The sequence below is a fragment of the Neopsephotus bourkii genome, unplaced genomic scaffold (assembly GCF_033783945.1).
Source record: "Neopsephotus bourkii isolate Nb327-2 ecotype Australia unplaced genomic scaffold, CSIRO-AGI_Nbou_v1 NB_333, whole genome shotgun sequence".
Taxonomy (NCBI): Eukaryota; Metazoa; Chordata; class Aves; order Psittaciformes; family Psittacidae; genus Neopsephotus; species Neopsephotus bourkii.
This window is the reverse complement of record NW_026900839.1, coordinates 1,483,171-1,509,007: the sequence shown is the minus strand read 5'-3', so window position 1 is coordinate 1,509,007 and position 25,837 is coordinate 1,483,171. Positions and strand designations below refer to the sequence as shown.

The 25,837-nt window shown below is 43.3% G+C and overlaps 1 protein-coding gene and 1 long non-coding RNA gene across 3 annotated transcripts in view; both read right to left on the bottom strand.

The window, feature by feature from the left end:
- Positions 1-1,360: 1,360 nt before the first annotated feature.
- On the bottom strand, positions 1,361-5,790 carry LOC133209347 (uncharacterized). Its single transcript, XR_009724660.1, has 3 exons — positions 5,428-5,790; positions 3,672-3,819; positions 1,361-2,473 (listed from the first exon to the last, which is right to left on the bottom strand). It is a non-coding gene; the product is annotated as an uncharacterized LOC133209347 (long non-coding RNA).
- Positions 5,791-7,230: 1,440 nt separating this feature from the next.
- PEX14 (peroxisomal biogenesis factor 14) overlaps positions 7,231-25,837 on the bottom strand; it is a 76,435-nt gene continuing 57,828 nt past the window's right edge. For both annotated transcript variants that reach the window (XM_061347948.1, XM_061347949.1), the window contains 6 exons: positions 24,057-24,179; positions 17,166-17,251; positions 14,851-14,953; positions 13,502-13,599; positions 11,218-11,309; positions 7,231-9,019 (listed from right to left, as the gene is read on the bottom strand). In XM_061347948.1, the coding sequence (XP_061203932.1) occupies positions 8,554-9,019; positions 11,218-11,309; positions 13,502-13,599; positions 14,851-14,953; positions 17,166-17,251; positions 24,057-24,179 (968 nt within the window). In that variant the 3' untranslated portion in view covers positions 7,231-8,553. The remainder of the gene's footprint in view (positions 9,020-11,217; positions 11,310-13,501; positions 13,600-14,850; positions 14,954-17,165; positions 17,252-24,056; positions 24,180-25,837) is intronic.

Here is a 25,837-nt window from a genome sequence, read left to right as displayed (position 1 = left end):
AGCTTCAGGGGATTCTATAGGGCAGGAAAGGGGAGCTACACATATGCTGCTGCAGCTTTAGAGATACCTACTACTGAGAAAACAGGGCATGTCTCTGACGGGGTAGCAGCAGTGGAGACTCCTAGATCTCTTAGCAGACTAGCAAGAGTTATTCCCCCTCCCTGTAACAGGACCAGAGGCCAGAAGTAGAAATCCTGAGAACACAGACACAAAAGGGGAAAAAAACATTCACACAATGGAGAAAAAATTAACTGAGCCAGCTTTTGGTGCTATCCATGCTGCTCAGGTTACGGGGGCTACGACGGGCACTGGCCATTACCAGCCAACAGCTAATAAATGCCTCGAGACTTCCTGGAAAAACATTTTCACAGGGCATTATAATGCAGTGTATGAACACCCAGCACACCACCACAAAGCCAGGACGAGTACCACGACAGAGAAGCGTGCACCAAATGTTTCAACCCGAGACTTTCACCTGACCTCTAAAATTTCCTTCCCCGTTCTGCACAAGCCCGTCCCAGGAAGGAAGGCTCTGAACCAACAATAAGGTGCATACAGACTGCATCAACCACTGGTGTCGCAGCCACGTCCTGCATTGGCACTGCTGGGCTGATGCACACGGGCACAACATTGCGTTCACAAACCTGCAGGTGCCCTTTTGAAGACCTTTTAAAGCAGCAGCTCTTGGGGAAAGGGAAGGAGAGGAGCTATAGCCAAATATCCCCCCCGCCAATCTGCATGCAATCTGCAGAGAAGACTGAAGCTTTCAAACATGACAATAAAATCTCACATCGTCTTCAAGGAGAACATGAACTTTAAAGACTTCTCAGAAAGCCAGCGAGCAGCTTGTACCTCTTCCAAGCAAAAAAAGGCATGTAGATTGCTGGGAATGCTTCAGGAGTTTCACATATGCACGTGCACACACACATGAATAAATAAATAATTTCTGCCTTTCTCTACAAACCAAGGCAGAACTTTAGTTTAATGCAACCAAACTTGGGAGGATGAGAGCATGCATAAATATATCTGTACACGAGACCTGCACATGCATAGCTACAGCAAAATACACAGGTTTGCCCAATACCTGGCCACTGTGTGAGGACAAGGAAAGTACACCAGTGAGCATGGGAGGGAACTACATGTGTGATGTGCACTCTATACCTGGTATTTTCTATGAGTATCTATAAAAAGCTAAGGCTAGGTAAGATGCTTTTAAGTCCCTCTGTTCCACTGTTAAGTGGAAATCCACATCCTGGCAGGAAGCCCCTGCTTCTTGGGTCTCTCTCTGCTATCTTGAACAAACTTCACCAATAGCTGAAAGCTGACAGCAGCTAAGCCTGGAGGTAACAGTCTCTACCAAAGGGGGGAGGGCAAAGAGGAGAGAAAGGCACTAAACAGCATCTGTAGGCACAGCAGTGTTAGAAGGGACAACAAGTTCTTCATGCCAGCTCTGGGGCAAGAAGTGGGCTCACTGGAGTCCCTAACATGCATCTTCCCTTCCAAGGGCCAAGTGTTTGCTCCAAAGACAGGCACATGGCCCCTCCAGAGGCAGATCCCTTCACCTTGCCTGGGGCAGGCAGGGTGCTCTGGCCCTTGAAGTGCCCCAGGCCCGTGGTGGCTGAGGAGGGGTGGCCAACAGAGGCAGCTTCCCTCCTTCCTTCTGCTCTTTTTTGGCAGGGAAACTCTTAAACAAACAAATGAAGAAACACTGAGGATTTAAGTAAACAGACCAAGATTTATCTGACAGGCAGCCGAGCCCTTCCCTGCCCCCTTCCCACAGGGCACGGTGCTGCCTTGTGCTCTCACTGGGAAGCCAGCTACCAACATCTGCCCCGAGCCCTTGCTGTCACCAGCAGCCCCTAGGACCCTCCTGTGATCCCAGGCCACAGCCAAGCTCTGCCTACACATCAGAGCTCTGCAGTCCAACACATTGAAGAGGATAAAAACCAGCCATTTGGTCTGTAACCACAGCAAGTCAGAAAGCCCTCGCAGGGAAGCAAGCTTGCTCATTGAGCTGCCAGGCACCAGTCCTACAAGTCATGTCTCAGCTGGAGCTTGTTGCACCCATGAGGTGGAAGGGAACCAGAGGCAGCACCTCCCAAGGCCGTAACAGCCACCACACAGAGATGGTTCCCCACAGCTAACACATCATCCCCTCTGCAGAGCTGCAGACGGGACATTCACTACATCTCTGTTTTACAGAGATTAGTAAACTCTGCCTGTGGGTTTGAGAGTTGGGTTATAAAGGAGGTAAGAAATAAATGCAATAGTGGGATGTTCCAGTTTCAGTTGAAATATCAGGCTGCACTTAGCTCCTTCTGGGGAACAGAAGAGACTGTGAAGCAAGAAGGAACCCAAATCTCACACCCAAAACTTGCTGGCTGCTGCAGTGGAAGCATTGATATTACTGCACAGCAATGCACAGACACAAAACATACGAAGCAAGCAGGCAACAGGCATGCAGAGATGAAATCTACTGTTGGGTACTGTAGGAGGGCAGGAAGCAAAGAGTAAGTCATCTACATAGGAAAGCTGCAGCAATTTCACACACATTCTTTTGTGAATGCATGTATCTGTCAAAGCTGCTCAAGTAAAGCCAATCTGTTCAAAGAGATGGAAAAATGTCCACCCAAGAATTTGCTTGGGTTGAATTAAAAATCACTTAAAGATATTCATTTTAAGGAGATGTTACCCTAGCTCCACACAGATAAAACGTCAGTACTAACTTACAGAAACAAGGATAAAGTTGGAAGCAGTCTGCTTCTGAAGTGTTAGCAAGAGGAGAGCACTGGGCATCAGGAGACAGGCATGATGAAACACCCAAAACCCAACAACTGGGATGCTGTACAGAACAGACATGCCAGGCAAACAAAGTGCCTGAGAGGCAGACAAACAGGCTGGCAATGGGACAGGCACGGAAGCAAAACCAGGCAACAAATAAGCCAGTTGTACTTCTAGGTCCTCTGAATCAGGCCTGTCCAACCAATCACCTTCTCCCTCAGGACATACAGTCCTAAAGCAAAGCAAGTATTTTACCTAAACCAGGAGAAAATACAACGTCAAATCCACCCCCCCCTTCAGGTATGTACTTGGAGCCAGCACCACAAACCATCTCTCATCATTTGTGCAAACACAGAATTAAACAAGTAAAATCCTGAAGGGTTAAATCCTGCAGCAGATGCAGAAAAGAAGGGCTTGGTGGGGAAACAGGAGCGTTCTTCCAAGATGCTCCATGTTGGAAGGAACCCCTCAGCAGTCCTTGCAAAGCATTTGGGGAGGTTTTTAGTCTGAAAGACACTTTACAAAAATAAATTGTAATTGAGTTTAATAATCTTCCCCTTTTCAGAAAGGGCCTGACAGATGCTGCCTAGTGCTCACTTCTGCCCCATTTCAAATATTTTTACCTTATTTGGATGAAATATATTATTTTTCTAATGAAAGGAGGTTGTGAGCTGTTTTTTTTTTTTCCCAAAGAGCTGGTTTTCCCTCCGTCCAGCTGGTGCCTTTATTAGGTTAGTGCTAGCTCCCTTTCGTGGATGGGATTGTTTTTTTCCCTAAGCTGGGAGAGCCCATGCCAGCCCCTCCATCTACAAGTGTGCAGTTCAGAGCTCCTACTGCACAGCAAGTGGAAGAGCTGGGCCCAGCCCTGCATCATCCCTCTTCCTTCATACCCCAAAATTCACCTCGGGTACATTTCCATTGCTTTCTTTCACTTTTTGAGAGGATACACAGTGGTAAAACACAGCCCTTCATCAGCATAATAGGTGAACACAGCTCTAAAGGTGCCTACAGAGAGTGACTCCTGAGGGAAGCAGCAGTCTGGGATAAGATGATACAAGGGAAAATGAGGAAAGGGGGAAGTTCTCTCTTGTGCCCTCAGGTAAATGGTTTCTTGTGTTTCACCTCCCAGCATCCCTCTATTTATGTTTTCAATCCCTGAAGGCCAAGTCTCTCTCTTACTCTGCACTTGCATACCACCCATTGGTATGAGGGATCAAGTCCAGGCAGAAGACTCTCAGCTCAAGCTTAATGTCAGTTTTTGGTGCACAGGGTCACCACCACATATGGTTTGTGTTTAACATAAACCATCACCACAAAGAAGGGACCTCCCAAAGCTTCCTGTTGTCAAAGCCCTTGGGAAAAACACTTATGTACTCCACAACCTGCTGAGTGTGGAAGGTTTAGGTAAGCATGGAGACCTTGACTTTTAACACCACAGGTTTGCAACAGAAAGCTACTCGGGACCTGCTGCCTAGCCTTTGTTTTGCCCAAGCATCACACTGCCCCACCAAAGGAAAAGCAAAGGCAGCCTCCATTTCTGCAGTAGGCACTGCAAATGAAAGCCATGGAGCAGACACAGACTTTTTCCATAGTTTCCTCCCTGCCCCAGGCAGCATCCCAGCACATACCATGTACATACAGCAGTACACATCAGGACAGACCTTCCAACAAACCCCAGATCAGGGTGAGGCAGCCACTGGCAATGCAGCCAGTTCCCCCCACCTTATTGAAGACAAAGTCAAGAGAAAACATAGTTATTAAAAAGCACTTACTTGGCAGAAGCACCTGAGTTGCAAGAAGAAAAGGCCAGATCTAAAATGCCAGGCCAGGCCAAGATGGCCAAGTGACCAGTGCAGGCTGCTGCAGGAGGGCAGGGCAGCTCGCCTCACACAGCTGTGCAGTCCAGAACTATTGTCCCCCCTAATAAGGGCTATTATGGTACAGTGGCTGCAGGTGGGCATCGTGCTGCAGCCCTGCACTGCTTTCCTCCACAGCACAGCCAGCAATGGGGGCTGGGGTCCTGCTCCAGGGCACAGCAGTTAATGGGGGTTGGCGTTTTTGTGTGAGCATGAAACCTGGTTCCCAAAGTTGGCTTTGCCTGCAGCTTTTGCCACATCTTTACATTTACCAGCCAGCAGTTTTTACTATCACATGTGGAAACTGAGGCACTCTTATAAGGAAAATACTTTGCAGCAAAGCAGCAAGTTTAAATGGGGTCCTACAGTCCATCCTCCTCCTCCTGATCCCCAACACTGTTAGGTTACACCCTCAACACACAAATGGCAATAAAAAAATCCTTCCTGCTTCTGATGGTGAAGATGCACATAGGACTTATTTGTCACATCTGGGGGTGAGGAAGGTTGGACAAAGATGATCAGCAGATACCTCCCTTAACCCGTTCCCACTTTGCCACATTTTCTGAGTTCCCCACATTCCTCTTGCAGTTATTGAGAAGGGAGCTTTTATATCCTCAAATTACTGGAAAGCACCAGCCTGTTATTGTTTCCTCTAGGAGGGAGAGCACAGGCTCACAGGGTTTCACTGAAATGTGCTCAAATAACAGTGTTCAGAGGAAGCTCCCTTCACCTGCTTTTTATACAGTATCAAGGACCTATAGGAACCATGTTATGAACCCACTGAACTCACCAACCAGGGTGTTGTTATTCTTCTTCCTGTGTCAAAACAAAGGCTGATTACACAGTAAAACACAGTATTTGAATACAGCCAGATGGTGGATGACTGCTGCTGCTGTCTCTCTTGTTCTGCAGATAAAAGGTTTGCTATCTGGTCATCTTTCAGCTAATATGATGCCATTCCCAGTGCCTACCGGCCAATGGGCTAAACATTTCACAGGGCAGCTGATCTAAGTGGGCTTTTTTCTAGCAAAAAACAAAAAGGAGAAGTTAGTTACAAGTTAGCAGTGAGGCTACATGGTTCATCAGTACCAAAACACCCCACAACTGTTGCTATGCTGGAGAGACAAGGAACACGAGACAGAAGAACAAAACTCGTGATGCACAACAATACCTGCTGCTAAGAAGGCTTTGGCTTGTTCCAAATTCTCTGCTGGTGGGTTGGATCTCTTCAACAAAGTACACAAACATCCCATCAGCAGCCAGAGGCCCAGAGTTGGAGTTTTTGAGCAACAATGGCTATGATGGAGTTTTCTGGGATTCATCAGGTCGGAAGGAAAAACAATGACCTGTTGAATTGGTAAGGGCTGTAAGCAGCACAACTAAGGGAGGGAAGAGAGCAGCTGAAGAAAAGTGCCTTTTACCCTGCACCAGAAATCTCAGGGTAAATGCATTGAACACTGGCAACATGGAGGAAAAGGGGGGAAAACTGAACCCACAGGGATGCTTGTACTGTAAACCTCGTAAGTCACTGCAAGGCACATACCTCAGCAAAATATTTTCCACATTTCACCAACTGCTGTTGTCCAGGCACTTTCTATTTTCAAAACCTTCTATGTATATAAAATGTACACAGGCAGGACAATACTTTTTCATCACATCCCTGCGTTCAGTCATGTTTTCTTTTCACAAGGATTCTTGGCTTGGAGAAATGAAAAGTGCCATCTCTTAAGGAAAGCCTTTCCTTTTAAACACTTTCAAATTTGCCCTGTTTTAGCTAAACGTGACGTTCTTTGTGAACGTTAAACAGCGGAGAGAGAGACTGAGAGGGAGAGGGACACACACACACACACACTCACTCACTCCTGGGGAAGATATTCGTCCATTTAAGGCATGAGAAATCATCACATTCAGCAGCAGGTCTAAATACAGTAATATGAAGGTCCCTTTCGCTCCCCCTGAGCAGGAAAATGTCACTGTGTACCAGACACCCAAATACTCAGGAATCAAGTAAATCCCTCATTTTTAAGAAGGGAGCCAAATACTTATGCTGTACAAAGATGGGACTGCAGTAGCTACGAGTTACTTGCTGCATGCCATTTCTTTCAATGGCTTCTGCACTGACATGGCAGGGTTAGAGCAGTCATGGGATACGGCGCAGCATTCCCTGCTGGTAGATAAGACCAAGGGGCTGTGGGATATCTCACACTCCCTTCAGCACCTCCTGCTGCTGGGGGTGGAAGGAGAGGGATGCTGCATTCTGCACCCTCCAGAGCCTCCTGCTGGGAGGATAGACACTGGAATAGCTGCATGTTACTCACCAGATGATACATCCACCTTGTCCTCTGGAACACCAGAGGCAGCCCAGCATTACAGCGTTGTTGGTGCACTTTATATTGTACCTTATATTGCACTTACTTACACTGTTCTCCACACTGCCTCCTGCTGATATAACCTAGTATTGGAACAGTCAGAAAATCAACCATAAACATCCTTCAGAAAACATTTTATAAGGACTGAATTTCTGTGATAGTCCCTTTTCCCTCCCTTTACCACCCCAAAATAAGAGCCACAGCAATCCAGTAATAGCCTGGTGTTAAATAGTGGTAACTCATATTTATTACAATTATATACAATCATATTTTATATTTGAAATCTATACATGATCACACAGACGAGCACACTTGCTTGGTGAGGACAGTGAGACTCAGTTGTTACAAGAATTGCTCTGCTAAGAGGCTCTGATGCAGTGAGTAATATAATTGGACACCACCATTTTACCAGCTGAGAACACAATGCTGCAAATGAGAGGTTTCAAAATTCACTGGTTTCATTTGTGTAAAGCCCCAGTGGGGCAAGAAAAGGCTGGACTGGGCAAGAAGGGCCAGTGGTTAACCTCAGAGCTGGAACTGTTCTTTCTTCTGTAGAGACTGCTTTGCTGAAGGAGGTGCCTGTCACTGGTCATTTAAGATGGGTTTTCTCCTCATTGAGGGAGAAAACCCGGCTAGAAACCATTGCAAAGATTCAGAATTAATCAACTGTTTCAGCATCTGATATCACCTTTTATTAATTCAGGGCTACTAGTCAAAAGTTGATGTGACCGTCTTGTCTTTGGAGGAGGAAGGGTAATAACTGGGATGAGTGGAGTCAGCTTCTTTTAAACCTTCTTTTACTGGGGCACAATCAGTAACAAAGCCACTTGTTCTCGTGGATTTTACTGCGGCCATGAAACCTGCACTTGGTCTCTAGCAAGAGGCCACTTTGATGAGGGGAAGTATGTGGGGTGGAAACAGTGTTCTTTGGACCCCACAAAAATTTAGTGTTTTTAGATACTAGGTAGTTTCAGGAATCTGAGGCTTGACATAAGGCTTGGGAGAGCCAAGACTGAGATCTGGTGAGGAATTCAGAGTTAAAACGTTCTTTTTTTGGCAACAGAATATCAAGTAGTTTGAGAAATAAACCAGAGGGTTATTTTGGGAAACAGAAAACTGGTTTGGGCCTTTTGTGGGGATTAAAGGCTGGTGAAATCAAAAAGCTCAGGACAGACTGGTTTCTGAAACTGGAGAGGGCTAGGAGGCAGCGAAGAGGCTGGCTGCTTTGGGAGACATGGTGTTTTTGCAAGAGAACTGATTCTCTAGCTGTGGTGCATGGTAAGGCGATTGGTCTTCCAGCCTAGGCAATGACCTCAGCTCATGGGCAGAAGGTCTGGGAGGGGAGAAGAAGCCACTGCAATGCTGCAAAGCCCTGTGGTGAAACAGGGCCCACCTTGTTCACTGGGCAGTCATGACCCTGCTCAAGGTCAGTCATGAAAGGATCATGGGAGAGGATGGTGGCACTTCTCTCCTCAAAATGGGAGAGGCACCGGGGACAGTGCAGGAGCCTAGGGCAGATGTACAGCAGCAGCAGAAGCCAGGGTGTCTTAGTCAATCTCATTCTCATTGCTGGCCCCCTCAGGTCTTCGTAGCTTTTCTACTTGCTCATTAATCTGACCATCCCCTCCTCGCCGGTCCTCAGTCTGGACACCCAGACATTCCTCCTCATCCACATGGCTAACATCATCATCCTCATCGTCCTCTTCCTCCTCTTCATTCCTTTTGGTTTCCCTTTTCTCCTCCTCCCCCTGCACCTCCATCCGCACTTGGCTCTTGACGTCAATCACTGCCTTGTTGCCCTCCTCTGTGCTCAGGAGATGGCAGCTGACCTTTGAGCCCTCAGGGCTGTGGTTCTCCTTGACTGGTGATGAGGTGGTAGACTCGTTGCTGACAGGGGAGATGTCACTGCTGCTATTATGGTTGGCAACAACAGGATTGGAGGGTGAGCTTGGCTTCACTGGGATCTGCCATGATGGGATCTTAGGAGCCGAAGGGGAGGGAGGGAACTGCCTCCTTGGGGGAGGGAAGAGGGGAAGAAAAGGAGAGAAAGGGGTTTTTATTACAAACACTGAGGGGTTATCATTCAAGAGAATGGCATTTGCGCTGCAGAAACCATGTAAAGCAGGGCTGAGACTGAAAGTCTCCATTGACATAAATGAACAAACCCAAGGCCATTTCACTTCTTCAGCCAGAATCTCAAAGTGCTTTACAAGCACCCAGTAATTGAGCCTGCACCCACAGAAAATATCACAGCTGGGCAACCTGAAGTACTAAAATGATCTGGTTTGGCCAGTGTCACACAGTAAGCTAGCACTCGGGAATGCTGCCCGTGGGAAGACATGGGTGTCCCTTTATAAAACAATCACTAATTAATTGGTAAAGAAAATTCCCACTGGAGCAAGAAGTCAGACACACCAGGTCCTTGTGCCCGAGCCAAGGAATTTCACCATCTGGCTCTTAAATCCACTGTGATACTCAGCTATTGCATTGTGGCTCAGTGCAATCCAGAGCCTATCTCCTAGTCCCAGCATGCACTTTACATGTTTGGGCCAGGTCCTGGCTGCCACAAACTGGTTCAGCTTCTCTGACTTGAATGGAGTCATATTAGCTTGTACCAGCTGAGAAAGCTGGCTGCTCTGTCCTTGAATCATTTCCAGGTGGGCTTTAAGGAATTGACAGTGGCAGGCTAAAGCCCAACCCTAACAGGAGAACCCAAGTACCAGACGGGCAAATGGAATTGCAGTGGGAAGCACTGGTGTCCTCAGAAAGTCATCCATCATGAAAAGCAAAGCAAAAAAGCATGTCTGATCCAGTACTCCCCATGCATCCTTGCTTGTGTATGTGAAAAGTGGGAGTATGAGAGATCAGATCAAGGTCTGAAAAGGATGCTGTGTGGTAGGGAGTCCTCATGTCCCTCAGGTGAGCTGGCTCGTGCCATGAACAGAGCAGATGAAAGCTGGCTGCTCTCCTACAGTGAGCATTCAAACACAGCAGATTACATATCCTTAGATTGAACTAGGAACAGTAGCTGCTCTCACCTCCCTCTTCCTCCTCCCACCAGCAGCCATCAAAGAACTCTGTGATCTAACCTCCATCTCCTGTGAGTGCAATAAGCTAATGCCTGCATTATTCAAGCAGTATCATAACTGCAAACAGCAATTTCAATCGGGAGACTTTCTTGGCTCTGGTGTTGCTGCTGCCTTGTCACTGCAGAGACGTTTGCTCTTCTGTTATAATACAACTTCTCCCAGAAGTTTTCTTTTTTTCCAAAAAGCATTTATTCCCCAGCTGCAACTTTCCCATTGCTGAGGAGGTATCATTAAGTAATGCTTGTTCCCCAGCAGTGATGCTAGTATGACCCAAATCAACAGGCAGTAACTGTTACTAATTAACAGACAGTAACTTAGTATGTGTCCTCAGTCCTCCAAAGCTCTCCCCAGTGACTCTTGGGAGGAATGGGAAGTGTAGTGAGAATTTGAAAGGACATTAAAGACAATACACTTTTCAGACTTCTGAAAAGCCCCACTGCTGAGATGAGTCCATCTCTTAGTAAACAGGTAACTTGAGAAGACACAGTTACATGTAGAAGGAGGCAAGAGAATCATATCAGAGTAAATGGTTCAGTAGCTGGGAAGCTAGATAAACCCTTAAGTCAAGTACTTGGAAAAAAAGAATCTCCTCAAGAATTGAGATATGATCCCTGTTCTTATGACTCTCCCACAGGCTAGGATTTATATCACCTCATTTCAGACATCTACATTGCAAGATGTCTATATCTGAGCTAGCTATTAGAGAGAACCAGGCTTTTCCTGAAGTGCGATTCCTTTCATCCTGGTTATGCCCTAACCATGAACAGGTCCCAGCTAAGCTGTATCCAGATGAGACTCTCTTTGTAAGAGAATACAGGTGCAAATGCAGTCAACTCCTCAAGTGAGAGGCATCCTGACTGTGGGGAATGGCAGAGAATTCCTTTATCATAAACAAAAAGGAAAGACCTTATTAATTGCCCAAAGCGCTCTGTGATTTAAGGCAAGTTTGAAAAGCATTTTGAGACCCGCAAATAGAAAGTGATAGTGGAGTACAAATTAAAATAGCAATAACAGGATATAGAGCTAGTTCCTGTTGGAAAAGCTTTTCCTCTCCACGACTGATAGGATCCCAGAAAGCAACCCTTTCCTACACAATAATCTGCTCACACATTTGATCCGTACCGGTTCAGGAGAAGGCCTTTTAATGAGTAGATCTCAGATTTCAATTCATTAATATTCTGTGACTCTAGGATCCAGTTGGTGGAAGTTGTGGCCTAGAACATGAAAAAGAAAAGACAAAATATGAACTGGGAGATAGTACATAAATGTCACTTTTTCTACACCCTAGTAAGTCCTGTAGTGATGGGCTGGGTATGGGACCAAAGAATACTCATGTCTAGCACTTCCCAAACTAATTTTTACTAAAAGCAATTCAGAATGAAGCCATTTGTGAGCATCACTCCAGGCATGCTCTTAATAAATCCCCTCACTAAGGAAGCTGGAACTGGAATAACACAAAAAACCTCCTCAGCAATTCCTACTAGATGTAGCCAGAACTGATTGTTCCTACTTATTCTTTAAACAGACTTCAGCTAGCGCTGAGTAACCCTGAACACCTTCACAGCCAGCACTCCTCGCACTGACTTCTGGGCTGTGAACCCTGTGAGCTGGGAGAGGCTCACTCTGTAGTAGCTGTGATATACACAGATGCGTTCCCTTGGGATTCACACTCCCAGCCCTCAGACAGCAAGAATCCAGGAGCCACTGTTCTGGCTTTCCAAGACCTTGAGAGCTACAGCAGCACATTAACAAGGGAGTGATTTCCACTCACTGGCCTGCAAAGGACTCAGATTTCCAAAACACATATGGTGCCAGATGCCTAGGATTTAGAAATAAAATCTGACATCTGGGGCTTTTCAGCCAGTCTCTTTAAAAAACAGTTGTAGAAAATTCAAGCCTTGAATTTTTATGTATGTTTTTTAATTACTTAAAGTCCCTCTTTTTAATTTTTTACAGCATGCCAGTAGGAGTTTGAAAAGCAGATATAAAAACTTACACTACAGCTGAGAAAACACAGCTTTTATTCTTTGGTTTGTGGGGTTGCCCAAGTTTTTCTTTGTACGCATGAGGTTTAGATATCATAACAATGTGTGCTACCATTTCAGTGCAGGGGGTAGAGAGGGGGGAGGAAGAACTTCTTCAAGACTCTCTAAACCACCAAGACTCTTATGCCCTTTTCCCTTCTTAAAGCTCAACATGTGGTCTTAATCTTAACACTTAAGACCTGAAAACAGTTTTCCAATTTCCGGACTGGCTCCAGGCCATTGACAGGCCACAGTTCCCAAGGAAAATTGAAGTAGAGTGTTGGGACTATAAACTGGCTTTCATGGTTGGGTTTACAGCTGTGCCACTGGGGGATTCCTACTGTACAGTGTGCACACCACACAGTCAGCTGTGGCCCACCAGTTACACACCATCAAAGGGTTTGTATGAGATTAAAGTATAGGTAAAGGGAGAAAACAACAGTTCATGCAATAAGTAAAAGACCGTAAACATTGTCTAAGGGGTTTCACATTAAAAAGAAAACTCTCTGCCTGCACAGAGAACAGTGCAAGATGAATAATCACAAGTCTGTGACCATCTCTCTGTGACTGGTTCAAATCCACCCCAGCTCACATGGAACCAACATTTACTGGCTGATAGAACGCTTAGGCCAACAGATGCAAAGTACTTTGGAGATGCAAAACACTAATTCTCATCACCCGAAAGAAAATCAATTTTGGTTAAAAGTGGTCACTTGTAGTTACACATGTAACAACACAAACTAGTCAGAGCTGATGGTTTTACTGCCAAGGTCAAGTTGGGAGTCAAGAGGAATGGGCAACTGTGCATCACTAATGTGGTTGTGATGGGGCTACCTGTTACACTGAGATGACCAAACTCATTGAAACAAGAAACGAAATAGTAAGACTGGCCTGGATCTGAACAAGTGATTTAAATATAGTATTTCAAGTGTGTGCTTGGATGAACAGAATAAAGTCATTGTTTTGACAATGTATAATGGTACAGGAGAAATATGAACACATAAAATTACACACAAATAAAACCTCTGCACAACTGGATTTTGCCTCTTTTGATCAGTGGACTAACAGCAGAATTATTTAATCTCAAATGCAATGCATTTGAGATTAAATAGGCTGCATGCAAAGGCTGCATCCAAAGCTAAATAGCAAAGCCCTCTCAGGAGTTACATATATTTCATTGAGTACCCAGTTAATATCCAGTGCTTTAAACAGACTGCCTATGGAGAAGTCAGGTGCAGAGAAACTGGCTGGAAATACGACAGAGCTGAAGGCTGGATTAGAAACCTAACAAGATGCTTTCCATGTGCCCACAAAAGAAGCCATGCATGTTCCAAAGAAGACAGGTGGTGATGTTCTAAAAGTAAAGAGATGGGAGTGGATACCTTAGAAGCAGCCAGTTCTTGAGTGAGCTCCTGGATTTTCTGTTGTTGCTGGATAAGCAGCTCCTGGACAGCTGCTAAAGTTGTCTGTAACTGAGTCACTGTGAAGGAAAAAGCAGGAGAGTGTTAAACTGAGATACATGCACATACACACACTCACACACGCCCTTCCTGCTGTCTAGCTACAAAGATGCCTCTATTCCTACTACATTTAATTTATCTACACACGCCTGCTCACTTTAATCCATATGATTTATCTGCACTACGGGTAATCTACCTGCACTGCATCTAACCTCCAGTATTTCTAGTTTATCTTTCCATTGTATAGATGTCTATAGCCCACAGTATATCCGTCCAAAACCTCTCCCTTCTAATTATATTGGTTTATGATTTGTACATCTCCCTGAACTTATACAATGTTTGTATCATTTATCTATCCTGGGCCTCACACAGGCAAACACTGGGGATACCTCCAGTCTGGGAAGAGGCTGGTCTCAGAGCTGACCTCAGGGTATCATGAGAAATGAAGGACGCTTTTCTTCACACCCTCCACTCAGAGATGTAATGAGCATCCTCCCACTCTCAACCCACCAGCTCCTTCAACCCCAAAATCTTTAACAAACCTACTGCTGAAAATCCTACTTTTTTCATCCCTCCAACTGAATATACTTTCGCACTTTTCCCCTTTTATTTCAAGAAAACACCCTGTATTCCCCTCCTACAGCCCACCAAGCACAGGAGGACTTCTGCTGGACTCCAACTTTTACTATTTTGCTACTTTATCCAAGGCTTCCAGGCAGTAAACAAGCTGGTAAAATAAAATTAAAACCTCTATTGGTGTGACAGGCAACAGCTAATCCAGACCATCATTAGGGCATCGCGTAATGAACAGACACCCTATAGAGTCAATAACAGAGAAGGTGGCTTAGGTCAGGGAGGCACAGTAATTACAGACTCTCCTGACCCTTCCTCGGATGTTTAGATGGAAGGTGGGGGGGAAAGACTTAAAAAAAAGAGCCCCTGAAAACATGTGAGAAGCAGAAATTAAACCTGAACTTTACAGCCCCGCGAAAGGCTGTCATTTTATTCTCCTTATTAATATTCTGAGGTTGGGAGCCTTTCCGTAAAAACATAATTAATTGAGGCCGCGCCGACAGTAAACAACCAATTTCAAATTAAACCGAAATGACGGCGCCTTCATTTGCAAATGTGAACAGATTCTCAGAGCAGATAAATGAAGTCACCACAGAAAGTGGAGATGGAGGGAAAGAAAAGGGTGGGGGGCTTGGTAGAATGGAGGCTACAGGGAGGAAGGCTTCGAGGAGTGAATTGATGGAGTCATTAATCTTTACCTGTCTGTGTCACACTGCCACTCATCTCAGCGATGTTTGACTCAATCCTCTGAAGTTGCTTCCTGTCTTCTTTGCCTCCCATGATGAGAGGAAGCAGGTATTTCTGTATGGAGTACAGAAAGTTTCTTAGGAAATAGGGATATGCAAACAGTCTTTTCTAATGTACCTGAAACATCCTCAAAGGCCACCACCCAAACCTCAGTCTTTATCACAGAGCCAGTGATCATTTATCCACACACTTGGCCGAGCAAAGAAATTCCCTCTACAGTAGGTGTTAAAAGAGGTTGTAGAAGAGAAGATGTGAGTTCTGTGGATACATTTTTTGGGTGCTAAAACCCAGTTCCTAACTCCAGTTAAGGCTTCCTGAGTCAGCTTTAAGCCCACAGAAACATCCATCATACAAGAGTAAAATTTCAGATCATACACTCTCAAATGTGATCACACTGATATGTCACAACATCTGAGCTACATCCAATGGGCAAGAAATACAGAAGTGGGAAGGAGAAAGGCCCACGAAAGGGCCAGAGGAATCCAAGCACAATACAGCAGGCGAAAAAAATGGCAGAGAAGGATGGTCTAGGATGTGGAAATAGCCCTGATAGCGTCTGTCAGTGGTGCTTCATCCCAACTTTTGATCCATGTACGCTCACTGCACAGGCAAACATACAGGATATTTCCTGAGGCAGACCTGATCAGCCAGACTGCTGCATGTGTTACACTTCTTTTATACTTCCTAGCACTGGTGTAAGCTTTCAGCATTGATGTGCACAGCTCTTACCCACCCTCACAAAGCACATGCACATGTTTACACTCTGACATTCTGAAAAGCAAATAGCTTTTGATGACTTTCCTGAACAGTTCTATCTCAATCTTCATAGAACACACACAGACAACTATGTTGTATCTCAGCATCCTATCCTTCATACAAAAATCACTATTTGCAAACACCCTGAAAATCCCATAAGGGCAGAGGGAATCTATCAATTCTTTCCAAAGATGTTTTACTCCTGTGAAAGAGTAAGAGTCTCTGCTAGGTTAGAGAGGTTTGGATAGACAGCAGAGCAAGATCTGTAAAAAAGAATACAGCAGTAGGATGTATGAACAGCATCACTGACATTATGCCAAAAACGTGTTAGCTGTGTGTCATTTAGTAACAGCTATATGTTCCAGTCTGCAAGGCCCAGCAGCTGTTGTCTCAGGACACTTACCAGATCCACCATTCTTTGCAAGAATGAAAAGATCAGTAAGGCTGGCATCACTACTTTAATGTAAAAACATAGGGACAACAGATCTCCATAAAAAGCCATTCTCTTAAGTCAAGTAACTTTACTTGTGAAGATGGAACATGCTGTTTCATTTGGCATCTCACAGACTGAGACCCAGAAAATCAATGATAGGACAGGTTAAGAAGTTTTTAACTGGAAGGACAGGTTAAGAAGTTTTTAACTGGAAGGACAGGTTAAGAAGTTTTTAACTGGAAGGACAACGCTCTTATTTGTAAAATAGATTTTACTAAACAAGGTGGTAATTGTTAACTAAAGAACAAACATGAAAACCATCAACCTCTTGTTAAGTCTTCATCTCTGTCCCTTTTTCAAAAACAAAACACAACTTCTGCTGGACCAGAGCTCTTCACACTCTGCTATGTTGCCTTGAACCACTAATGTCTTTCTATGTAGCCACAGAATATGATTGTTTACCAAAGGCATTATCTAATGTCACTTACCACACTGCTGGAAAGCAATCCAGAGTGAAAGAGTATGTTCAATTGGAGAAATATTGCACAAGAAATAAGAAGGAGCTGCTGTCTCCACAATACATAAGCAGACACATGCTTGTTCTACCTTGGTCTAAGGACAGTGGAATAGAACTACAGGATATATGGCAGACCTGTAAATTAGCACCTTCTTTCCAGTGTTCTGATCAGTCAAAGAAGATTCCTTCCTACCCATGGTGCAGGATCACCAGTGGACAACTCATTAGACTGGGGCTATGACAGTAATGCCTGTTGGCAAGTGCTGGAAGAATCCTTTTACTGAACTGTGCTCAGTTTCCCCAACTTAAAAAACTCCAAAATACATATACATGATGAAAATGACTTTGTTTCTAGCAGTTTGAAATCCACTGTAAGATCTAGTTTTGTTTCTATTTTTTGTTTGCTTTTTGACTGCATTTTCATGTTAAGTGTCTACAATTCTTACGTACACCAATGGCATTGCCAGTAAGAACAGAGATGCTTCAGCAACTTGAACCCAACATGGTCATATTGACACAAGCAGTATAACATTTTTCTCTCAGAAGGAGGGAGATATTACCTTGTAGAGCTGGTGGAACCCGAAGGCAATTCCTGCCATTATGATAGCCAAAGCCCCATAATCTCGCCATCTGGAGCCAGGTGGACCTAAAGGCCAAAATGAAGAAATAAGCACGGTCAGAACTGCAGGTGACATTTTCATTCCTATTTTATCAGAGAAGAGTGCAATAAATAATGCCAGTTCTGGTGCTTCTTAGCAGGCATAGATTTACTGAGCAGGGGGCACTAGGATGCTGGTAGTCCCTCAGGTACAGTGTGCAGGCCTAGGACACTGAAACATCTATCCAGACCTCTAGCACTGACACTGGCCTTGCACATAAGTGTCAAAGAGAGACAAATCACAGCAGCACTTTAAGAAGTTCCATCAAGCTGGTTTTGCCTGCACTTCCCCCAGATACCCATCTGCAGTGTTAGTACTAGACAAGGTTAACTCATTACTTGAACACCTTTTGCTCTCCACTATCATAGTCTTTGAAAATGGGGACAGAGCCAGAGATCCAGAAGGATGCAGAAAAAAGGAAAGCAGAGTTTTGAGAAAGGAGAGAAATCTATCAGGGCAGTAGATGGGTTTATGCACACTGTGTTAGCAATTATGGGCCAATGTCTTTCAAGCCTCAATTACAAATAGAGACCAAAACACACACAAACAGCAGAAAGAAAATACGAAATTAAATACCTACAGAGAGAGGTGAAGAAGTAGATAAAAGCTTGAGCTATTTAACACACAATTCTGCACAGAAGCTGAGAGACTCCACAGAGCAAAGCAAAGCTCCGGTGTGCTCTGCTCCTTCAAGCAGAATCAGAAGATACCTGTAGTTTTCCACCAGCTTTATCCTTTCACCTCCCTCGCAGTTCCCTTAACAAATCTTGTACTGCCCCCGGTTTTCTTTAATAATAAAGAGGATGCAAAGTGATCTTTCCTAAAGTTCAGTGGCAGGATGTGGGCAGAACTGATGTGGTGGAGGCCGGTGTACAGTCTCCAAACAGACAGATCCAAATCTGCATGTGTATGTAGTGTCTCAGAAATGCATTCTCTTCTACAAAGTTTCAATTTAGGCTTTCAAAGGGAGGCTAAACTGGCTGGACGCTTCTCTCCTTTCTGCTTTTCTCACCTATTGCCAGACTTTCTGTTGCTGAGATGTTCTACAGGCATTTCATTGCAAGAATTACTCCTAATACCAGCCTTAAGGCTCTACAAACAGGCACTGGCTCTCAAACACTGGAACTCATAGCATCTTGCAACAGTTCAGGACATAGCTCCTCAAATCATCCACTGGTTAGAATCTGAACAAATTAAAGCAGCTCTGTGAGAACAGGTGAATAGTGTCACCAGAAGTATTTTGAGTAGCTGCAGTTGCAGTTTTGGAGCTTAGGCACACGATCAAATTATCATAACTTTTAAACTTAATGAGTTAACACACATCAGCTAAGCTGCAGTAACTGGCTGTGTACATGTCAGGATTTAAAATGATCTTTGGCTAATCTTGCTGCACACCCCAGTCATCCATCCCACTTTCCCCTCCTTACTCTGCTCCCACTTCGGGATCTGAAGTCTCTTGGTTGACCAGTTCTCTGTCCTGAACTTGTGACTGAAGTTATCCCCTTCTATGACTGAACTGCCTATTGTAAAGGGTATGTGGGTCTGAAGGTGCCCTGTCCGTGGTAGTCTTGACTGGCTGTCCCCAAGTACCTCCCTGCTGCAGTGACCTCTGAGTAGAGGGCAGACACACCTGTAGGACCTTGTCTGCTTTGCCCTTTCACCTCACTCATCTCTCCCTCCATTCCTATAATGCTTGAGCTAAGAACATTTTATTGCCCCCTGGTTTTCATTATTAATGAAAAGGGACCAGAATGATCTTTCCTAAAGTTCAGAGAGTCTATAAAGACAAGAAGCTGAAATGCCATTTTACTCATTTTAGAGATGTGTGAAATAATTCTGTCTTGTGGCAAAAAAAAGTGAGGGGCGGGCGGAGAGGAAAAGTGAGTGAGGGACACAGTAAAGGCTCTGGATTGACCACATCAACTTTACAATGTTACGAAGAATGTCACAGCTCTGACTAAAATCCTCACTCAACCTTCCTTTTTCTCTGCAATATTCTAATCTAAAACGTGGGGAGGAGAGAGGGTTATACAAGTTTCTCAGCTGTAACCTCAGTGTTCACACTGACTTCTTCGCATATCCTCAATCTCCTACTTGTACAAGTGGAACAGAATTCAGAGGAAGAGAAAAACCACTAATAGCCCAGTTACTCTCCATTTGGGCATGGCGGAAATAACAAACCATTCCACATAAGAGACCTTCAAATGGCAAATGGAAAGGAGACAGGTTATTTTCTCCAGCTGTAAGTCTGTGTTTTGTGTAAATACATTTAATTTTCACAGAAGCAACTGGAAATTGCACTTGCAAAGTTAACACTGATTTTAAGATCCCCATTCATCTCAGAATTAACTCTCCTGACATCAATTCATTAGGCCTCATGCATCCAAGTAAGGTCAGCATCACTAGTATCCACATTTAAATTGTAGAAACCAAGGCTGGAAGAGGTGGTTTTCCAAGAGCAAACAGTGAAGCCATGGAAAAGCATCAGGGGAAAAAAAAAGAGTCTGGATTCTAGGTACCATTTTTAATTGTAAGAGAAAACAGCCTGTATTCTACAGCCTCCCACGTAATGAAGACACAAGGGTGGGAGAAGATCCAAATGGCAAGAAAAGCAGTCACTGATTTTTAAGCAGGTGTAAAATCTGCACAAACCCCCATAAATGGAAACCGTGAACACCACGGGGAAGAACACTGGTGATGAACTGGATGATGAGGCAGCTTTGCACACCTTGCTTAGAAACTCCCCTGAGTTTGCTTGTAATTATAGGGGTTAGAAAGGTAAAAAAAATATAAACCCAATTAATCATTTAAATATTTAAAGTCAGATTTTTGTCCTCACTGCTGGATTAGTGTATTTCATAATGCCAACAGCAGACAGCCCTGTTTTTTTACTGGGGGTTCATTTTAGAGCATGTTTAAACTAGTCAGATTGAGTGATGCTTCCAGCAACTAATCGCATGTCAAATAAAAGATATTTTATGTAATAAATTACTGCTACGAGTAATTCAAATGTCATTTATCAGTTTTATTATCAGTCAGGCAAAGTCTTGTTTCTCTATATTAATCAAATTCAAGCTTTTTTTAAGCTTTTTTTTTAAGCACTTTTGACACCTCTTGGCAAAAGTACAAACTGGAGGGAAGGAATTACTCCTCCAGAACAGGAGGGGAAATAGTAGAGATGGTATTGAGTGAAAATACAGTGTCTAGAAACTTAATTCTTGTCTCTTCCTCCCCAGAGTTATTAGTGTTTCTCTTAGAGCAAACTAAGAGCAGTTGGGCATACTGGGACTATGCTACACTGAAGGCTTATATATACATGTTTATTACAAGAATAAGAAAGTACTTACGCAGGTAACAGCTATTTCCAACAAAACATTAGAACATGAAATAACTACACGAGCAGTTCCATTTGTACAAAGGAAGGATTTAAATGATATTAATTATTTCCTGTAACCTTAAAAATGGGAAGAGACTGGATTGACAACAGCAGGAGATTAAGCAAAATCAAAAGGTGTGCACAGGATTTATTGCTCTGACTCACAAAAATGGACATCCTACACTGGCAATGCTGCCGAGATCACCAACCCAGCTGTTTCCTCCATTCCTGCTTAATAAACTCTTGAGATGGTTTTGAAGCCATACTCAACTTCTGTGCTTGGAAACCAGAGTTTTAACATAATTTTTAAACATGAAGCAGCAACACCTTGTGGGGAGGAGAGATGGAGAAGAAAGTGGGTTTCTGAAGGCACTAGCCACTGCTTTTCAGCACAGTACCTTCCTCAGCTCTTTCTCCTTTTTGCTCTGTGGGGGGTAAAACTTTCTCTCTAGTTTTGTGATTTTTTTGTAGAGGTGTCAAAACTACTCCAAAAAAAAAAAAAAACCACAAAAAAAACCCCAAAAAACAACTTAAAAAGAACCAAAAATATCAAACACAGAGTGGTTCACAGACTTCAAGACCTAAACTCCAGCAGATCAGATGGTGCTTCACAAGAAACTCAGATGTCTTTTTTGGGGAAGGCAAATATAGCTCATAATCTTTTTTCAGTATAAGTTTTTCCAGTGTGAGCTGCTCCCACCACCGAGTCAACTTATAGATTCAGCAGTCTATCTATCTCATTACTCATTCAGATATACTTTTGAACTTCAAACCTTGAAGCATTTCAACACTAATGTCATGAATACTCTGCAAGAAGGTAAGTGTAACAGATAGACAAAAAGTAGTATCTGTCTTTCTCTGTACATGACAACCCCTAACAAATCTGTGAAAGATAAATTGACTTAGCAAATTGTCACAGAAACAACTGTCCTGGAGCAGATTTGGACCAATTCAGAAATATTCATTACAGCATTATCATCCAACAGATGAAATAACCTACAGCAAACAAGGCACCTTGAAAGAGCCTCTGCACAGCCACAACCATCAGCTCTAGAGAAATCCACATACTCTTTTTGCTGTTCTGATACCATGCAAAGCATGTAGCAGGAAGACACAAAGATGGATCCATCATTACCACCATCAGTAATACACCAGTCAAGGACTAGAAGAGGACACAGATGACACTTGATCAAAACTAGTATTATGGTCAAATGAATACCATATATTTATTTTTATAAATATAAATATACTTAGCTTTTTATTCTTTTTCTACATCCATGAAGAAGTTAAATAGAAGGTCTACAAAGAATGGCTGGAGCAAGGAGGAACAATACCTAAGAAACCTGTTGTCACCACTTCCCCCATTTTGGGGGTTGCTAAAAAGGGCTACCTCACAGGCAAAAGGTTTTGGTTCAAATGATTTTAAAAGCAGCGATCAGATCACAAAGCTGGAGCACTGCTTTGCAACTGCAACTCCTTCAAAAGCTTTACTTTGGTGGTATTTCTATTCACCTTTGGTTTCTGAGCATTACAGAATGATGCCTTCAGACCCCTCTTTGGGGCTGTTACTGGGAACATTTTGGTGTTCAAATATTAGTTAAGATTTTTGCCCAGTACGTAGAAATTGGGAGCTGGAGCTTTGAAGAAAGCCAAAATAGTAAAATGGAAAAATCCCATACATTGATAAAGCTACAGGGGTTAACAATGATGACAGTGTTTTCCAGTTTGAATTGTACACTTCTTTCCTGCCCTACCCTTAGTAGTGGAACACTATAAAATAAGGGAAGATTAACTCTTCCAATACTGGGTTGTGGTAAGAGTTAGGGACCACGAGTAAGAGGGATCTGGCTCTGGTTTTTCATTGTGAGAACAGGTTGTACTTTTCTGGCATTTTCTGTGAGCTATGGCAGACAGGTATTAGCCCAGGAGGCAGAATTCAGTCCTGAGCTCACCAGCACACCCAGTACAACGGTCGGAAATATTCCAGTTCTGAGCCTAACTCCATCACATATATTTTTCTTCCCAAACTGTGCCAAACCAGAGTATTAAAAAACTCAGAAAGCAAGTTTAGTGTTGTCTCTAGCAATAGGAAACCTATGCCATAAACTAATAAACACAGCCCTAAATGGACTGTTACATCAGTCAGAACCTGACCTAGAGCTGTTTAGGAGCAGTATCAAAACCCTATTCTTAATACTTGGCAGGTAGGTGAAGTGATTTTCAAACTGCCAGACACACATGTGAGCTAAACAGCTTCTTTTGATGGATTTTTAATGGTGTGTACTTTGGTTTTTATTGTTTGGAGCTTAGATACTTTTTTGCGAGGTTTGTTTTAAAATGCAAATATATATGTAAATTTTGAGTCTACACAGATTATGTTGGGACTTGAAAAATTCTTTGAGAGTGTATTTTGTACACAAAATCATACAAGCACGTCCACAGAATTTCTGCTGTCACCCCTCAGATTATTTAAGATTGAAGAGGAAGAGCTTATTAAAATTAGGGATTCATATTAACTGTTTGTTATTATTTGCAACCTCACAGCACTATTAAATCTCATTCACTCTGGGGTTCCATTGTGCCAGACCTTAAATTCACACACAGGAAGTCACAGACTAAGTTCTGAAGACCTTATATCCCAGCTTGCTGTTCATGCTGGAAAAACACCTCTTTCAAGTAACTGTTCAAGGCATTAATAGCCAGTATTCAAGGAGCATGTGGATGATGCTCTTACTCACATGGTTTAATTTTAGCTAGTTCTGAGAGAAGCAGGGAGCTGGACTCCATGATTCTTATGGGTTCCTTCCAATTGAGCTATTCTATGATTCTATGAACTAACTGGTTGCCTGACTAGTGAAGATAGTAAGTCCTCTAGCTAAAACAAAACTCTGTGTTGATGTCCAACAGTTTATTGAACAGAGTCCACTGCTGCAATAAGATGAAATTGTGTTGCCCTTTTATAGCACCTTCTATCCAAGAATTTATCAGCTCTATCACATATTTATGATCTAAATATTAGAAAACCCTACTGATGAAGGGAAGCATGACCGAAAGCTTTAGAAGGGAAGACTGAGTCCTGTGCTGACTAAATGCTTTTTTTCAAGCATCATAGTGGGTGAGAATCTAATCTGTATTGACTATACCCCTTCAGGTCAAGGGGTGTCACAGGCTAGTACGCATTATGTTTGTTTGTAGACAATGATCATTTGTATCTCTTTTTCCTTAGGTAATACGATCTTGTCATGGGCATCAACAACTACCAAGTGCATTTGAAGTAACATTTGGGATCCAATTCTGACAAACAGTATGGCATTATTTGACCTGCAATCTAGGATCTAGCACAGAAATCTGTGAACTTGCTGGAGAAATCACTGCAGAAGGCAACAGAACCAGATGGTTTTTGAAGTGTTACTTACTATACACCACTGGGTGAGAGGGCTGAGCTGGCACCACTTGTGTAGAAAGACCTGGGGACTGTGGCTCATCCGTGCTTGTGCCCGACTGCTGGAAAGCCAGGTCAATTTCTTCATCTGTCAGGCCTGGGGGAGCAGAGGAAATGAAATCAGTTTAGCACCTTTACCCACTTGATGCACGCATAATTAAATTCTCAAGCCAGGCAGAACCCTTTCAAGCTGCAAAGGATTTTGGCACTGACTTGAGCAGTAATGCCTCCCCAATTTTGGATTCACTGGAATGTCTCCCTCTCTCTTTCTCTGTTGCAATTTAACCTTAAGCGACAGAATATTAGCCTCAACGCTGCTTCCAAATGTGGCTCATTCAATTTCCTTAATTTATCCTTGAGTTTATTGCTGCTTTTGAAGTAGCTTTCTATTGCAATTCTCCATTCTTCCCCCGAAAAAAAGATACCATCAACTGCAAATGTGGCTCATTTTAATCTGTAATGGTGTAAAAAAAAAAAAGAGGGGAAAAAACTAACAATAATGCATGAAAACAGACAGGGAAACAAAAACCTAATTATTGGGTTAGACGACTAATTAGTCTACATCGTTTCCGAAGACGGGAATAATTTGCTTTATTTTATGACAAATGCAGAAATAAAAAGGAAAAAAATCAGGACTGACTGTGATTAGTATGAATGGGACACAGAATGTAAGGAGGAAATAAAACTATAACAAAACAGATCAAAACAAGGCCAAGCCTAAACTTTCAGCGTTAGCATTGCCCCAGCCTATGGCTGCGTGATTAGATTGCCCTAAGGCAGCCTGGCTTTTATTTCACACAGAGCTGTAGTAACGCTGCACACATGGTACATGTTGGTGCAGTCACTCCTGCCATCAGGAAATGCCAGGATGACCATCTGTAATTGGCCACAACATATGGAAAAGATTTGGCCAACAAGGGGGAAAACAAAAGCAGCTAAAGGATCCATGATGACCGGCATCTGTAAAGAAGCTGGATTATTTTTTCCCAACAAGAGAAAACATCCTCTAGAAAAAGAATTTAGTACTCAGATGGCAACCATGATGTGGGCCTGGACAGTTGTGTATTATTTGTTGCTATTCTCCTGCACAGAAGCAGGTAGAAAGCCAGTGTCCCTGCTACAAGGAACATATGAAGTGATTCAGGACCTTTTACTATAGAGGCAGCATGTAAGCAGAAACATTCAGCAAGGCTGGAAGTGAGAATATAGATTTTAAGGAAAGGGATTTAGAAGAGACAGACCATTTGATTCTCACACAGCTGCTCTAGGGACTGAGGGCAGTGAGGAAAATGGTATGAATATGACAGCAGTGAGATAAAAATGGGGGAATGCTTTCCATCACCTCCACTTGAGATCCATGAAGATCTGGTAGATGAAAATCCTCAATCCTTTAAAATGCTTGGCTTTTTAACATAAGGGAGATACAATATGGAAAATGGGCAGGCCCTTTTCATGATTTTTTTCATGATCTTAAAACTTCCCTGCATACTGGGGGTCTAGACAGAATAATCTGTAGCACAAACAGTAATGCCAGAAATAAATACACAAGTCTGTCTCAGAACTCTTATTTAATATCCTAAAGCACTAGCACAGTGCTTTTGGTATTCAGAAGGCTTTATAACTATTAACAGATCTTTTCCCTGTCCCTGTGAGTACACGAGAGACTCTGAGTTCCTGCCAGATACTATTCTACCTACTCTACAGTGCAAATACTGTTGCACAGAGAAATGAGGTGATTTCTCTAACATAACAGAA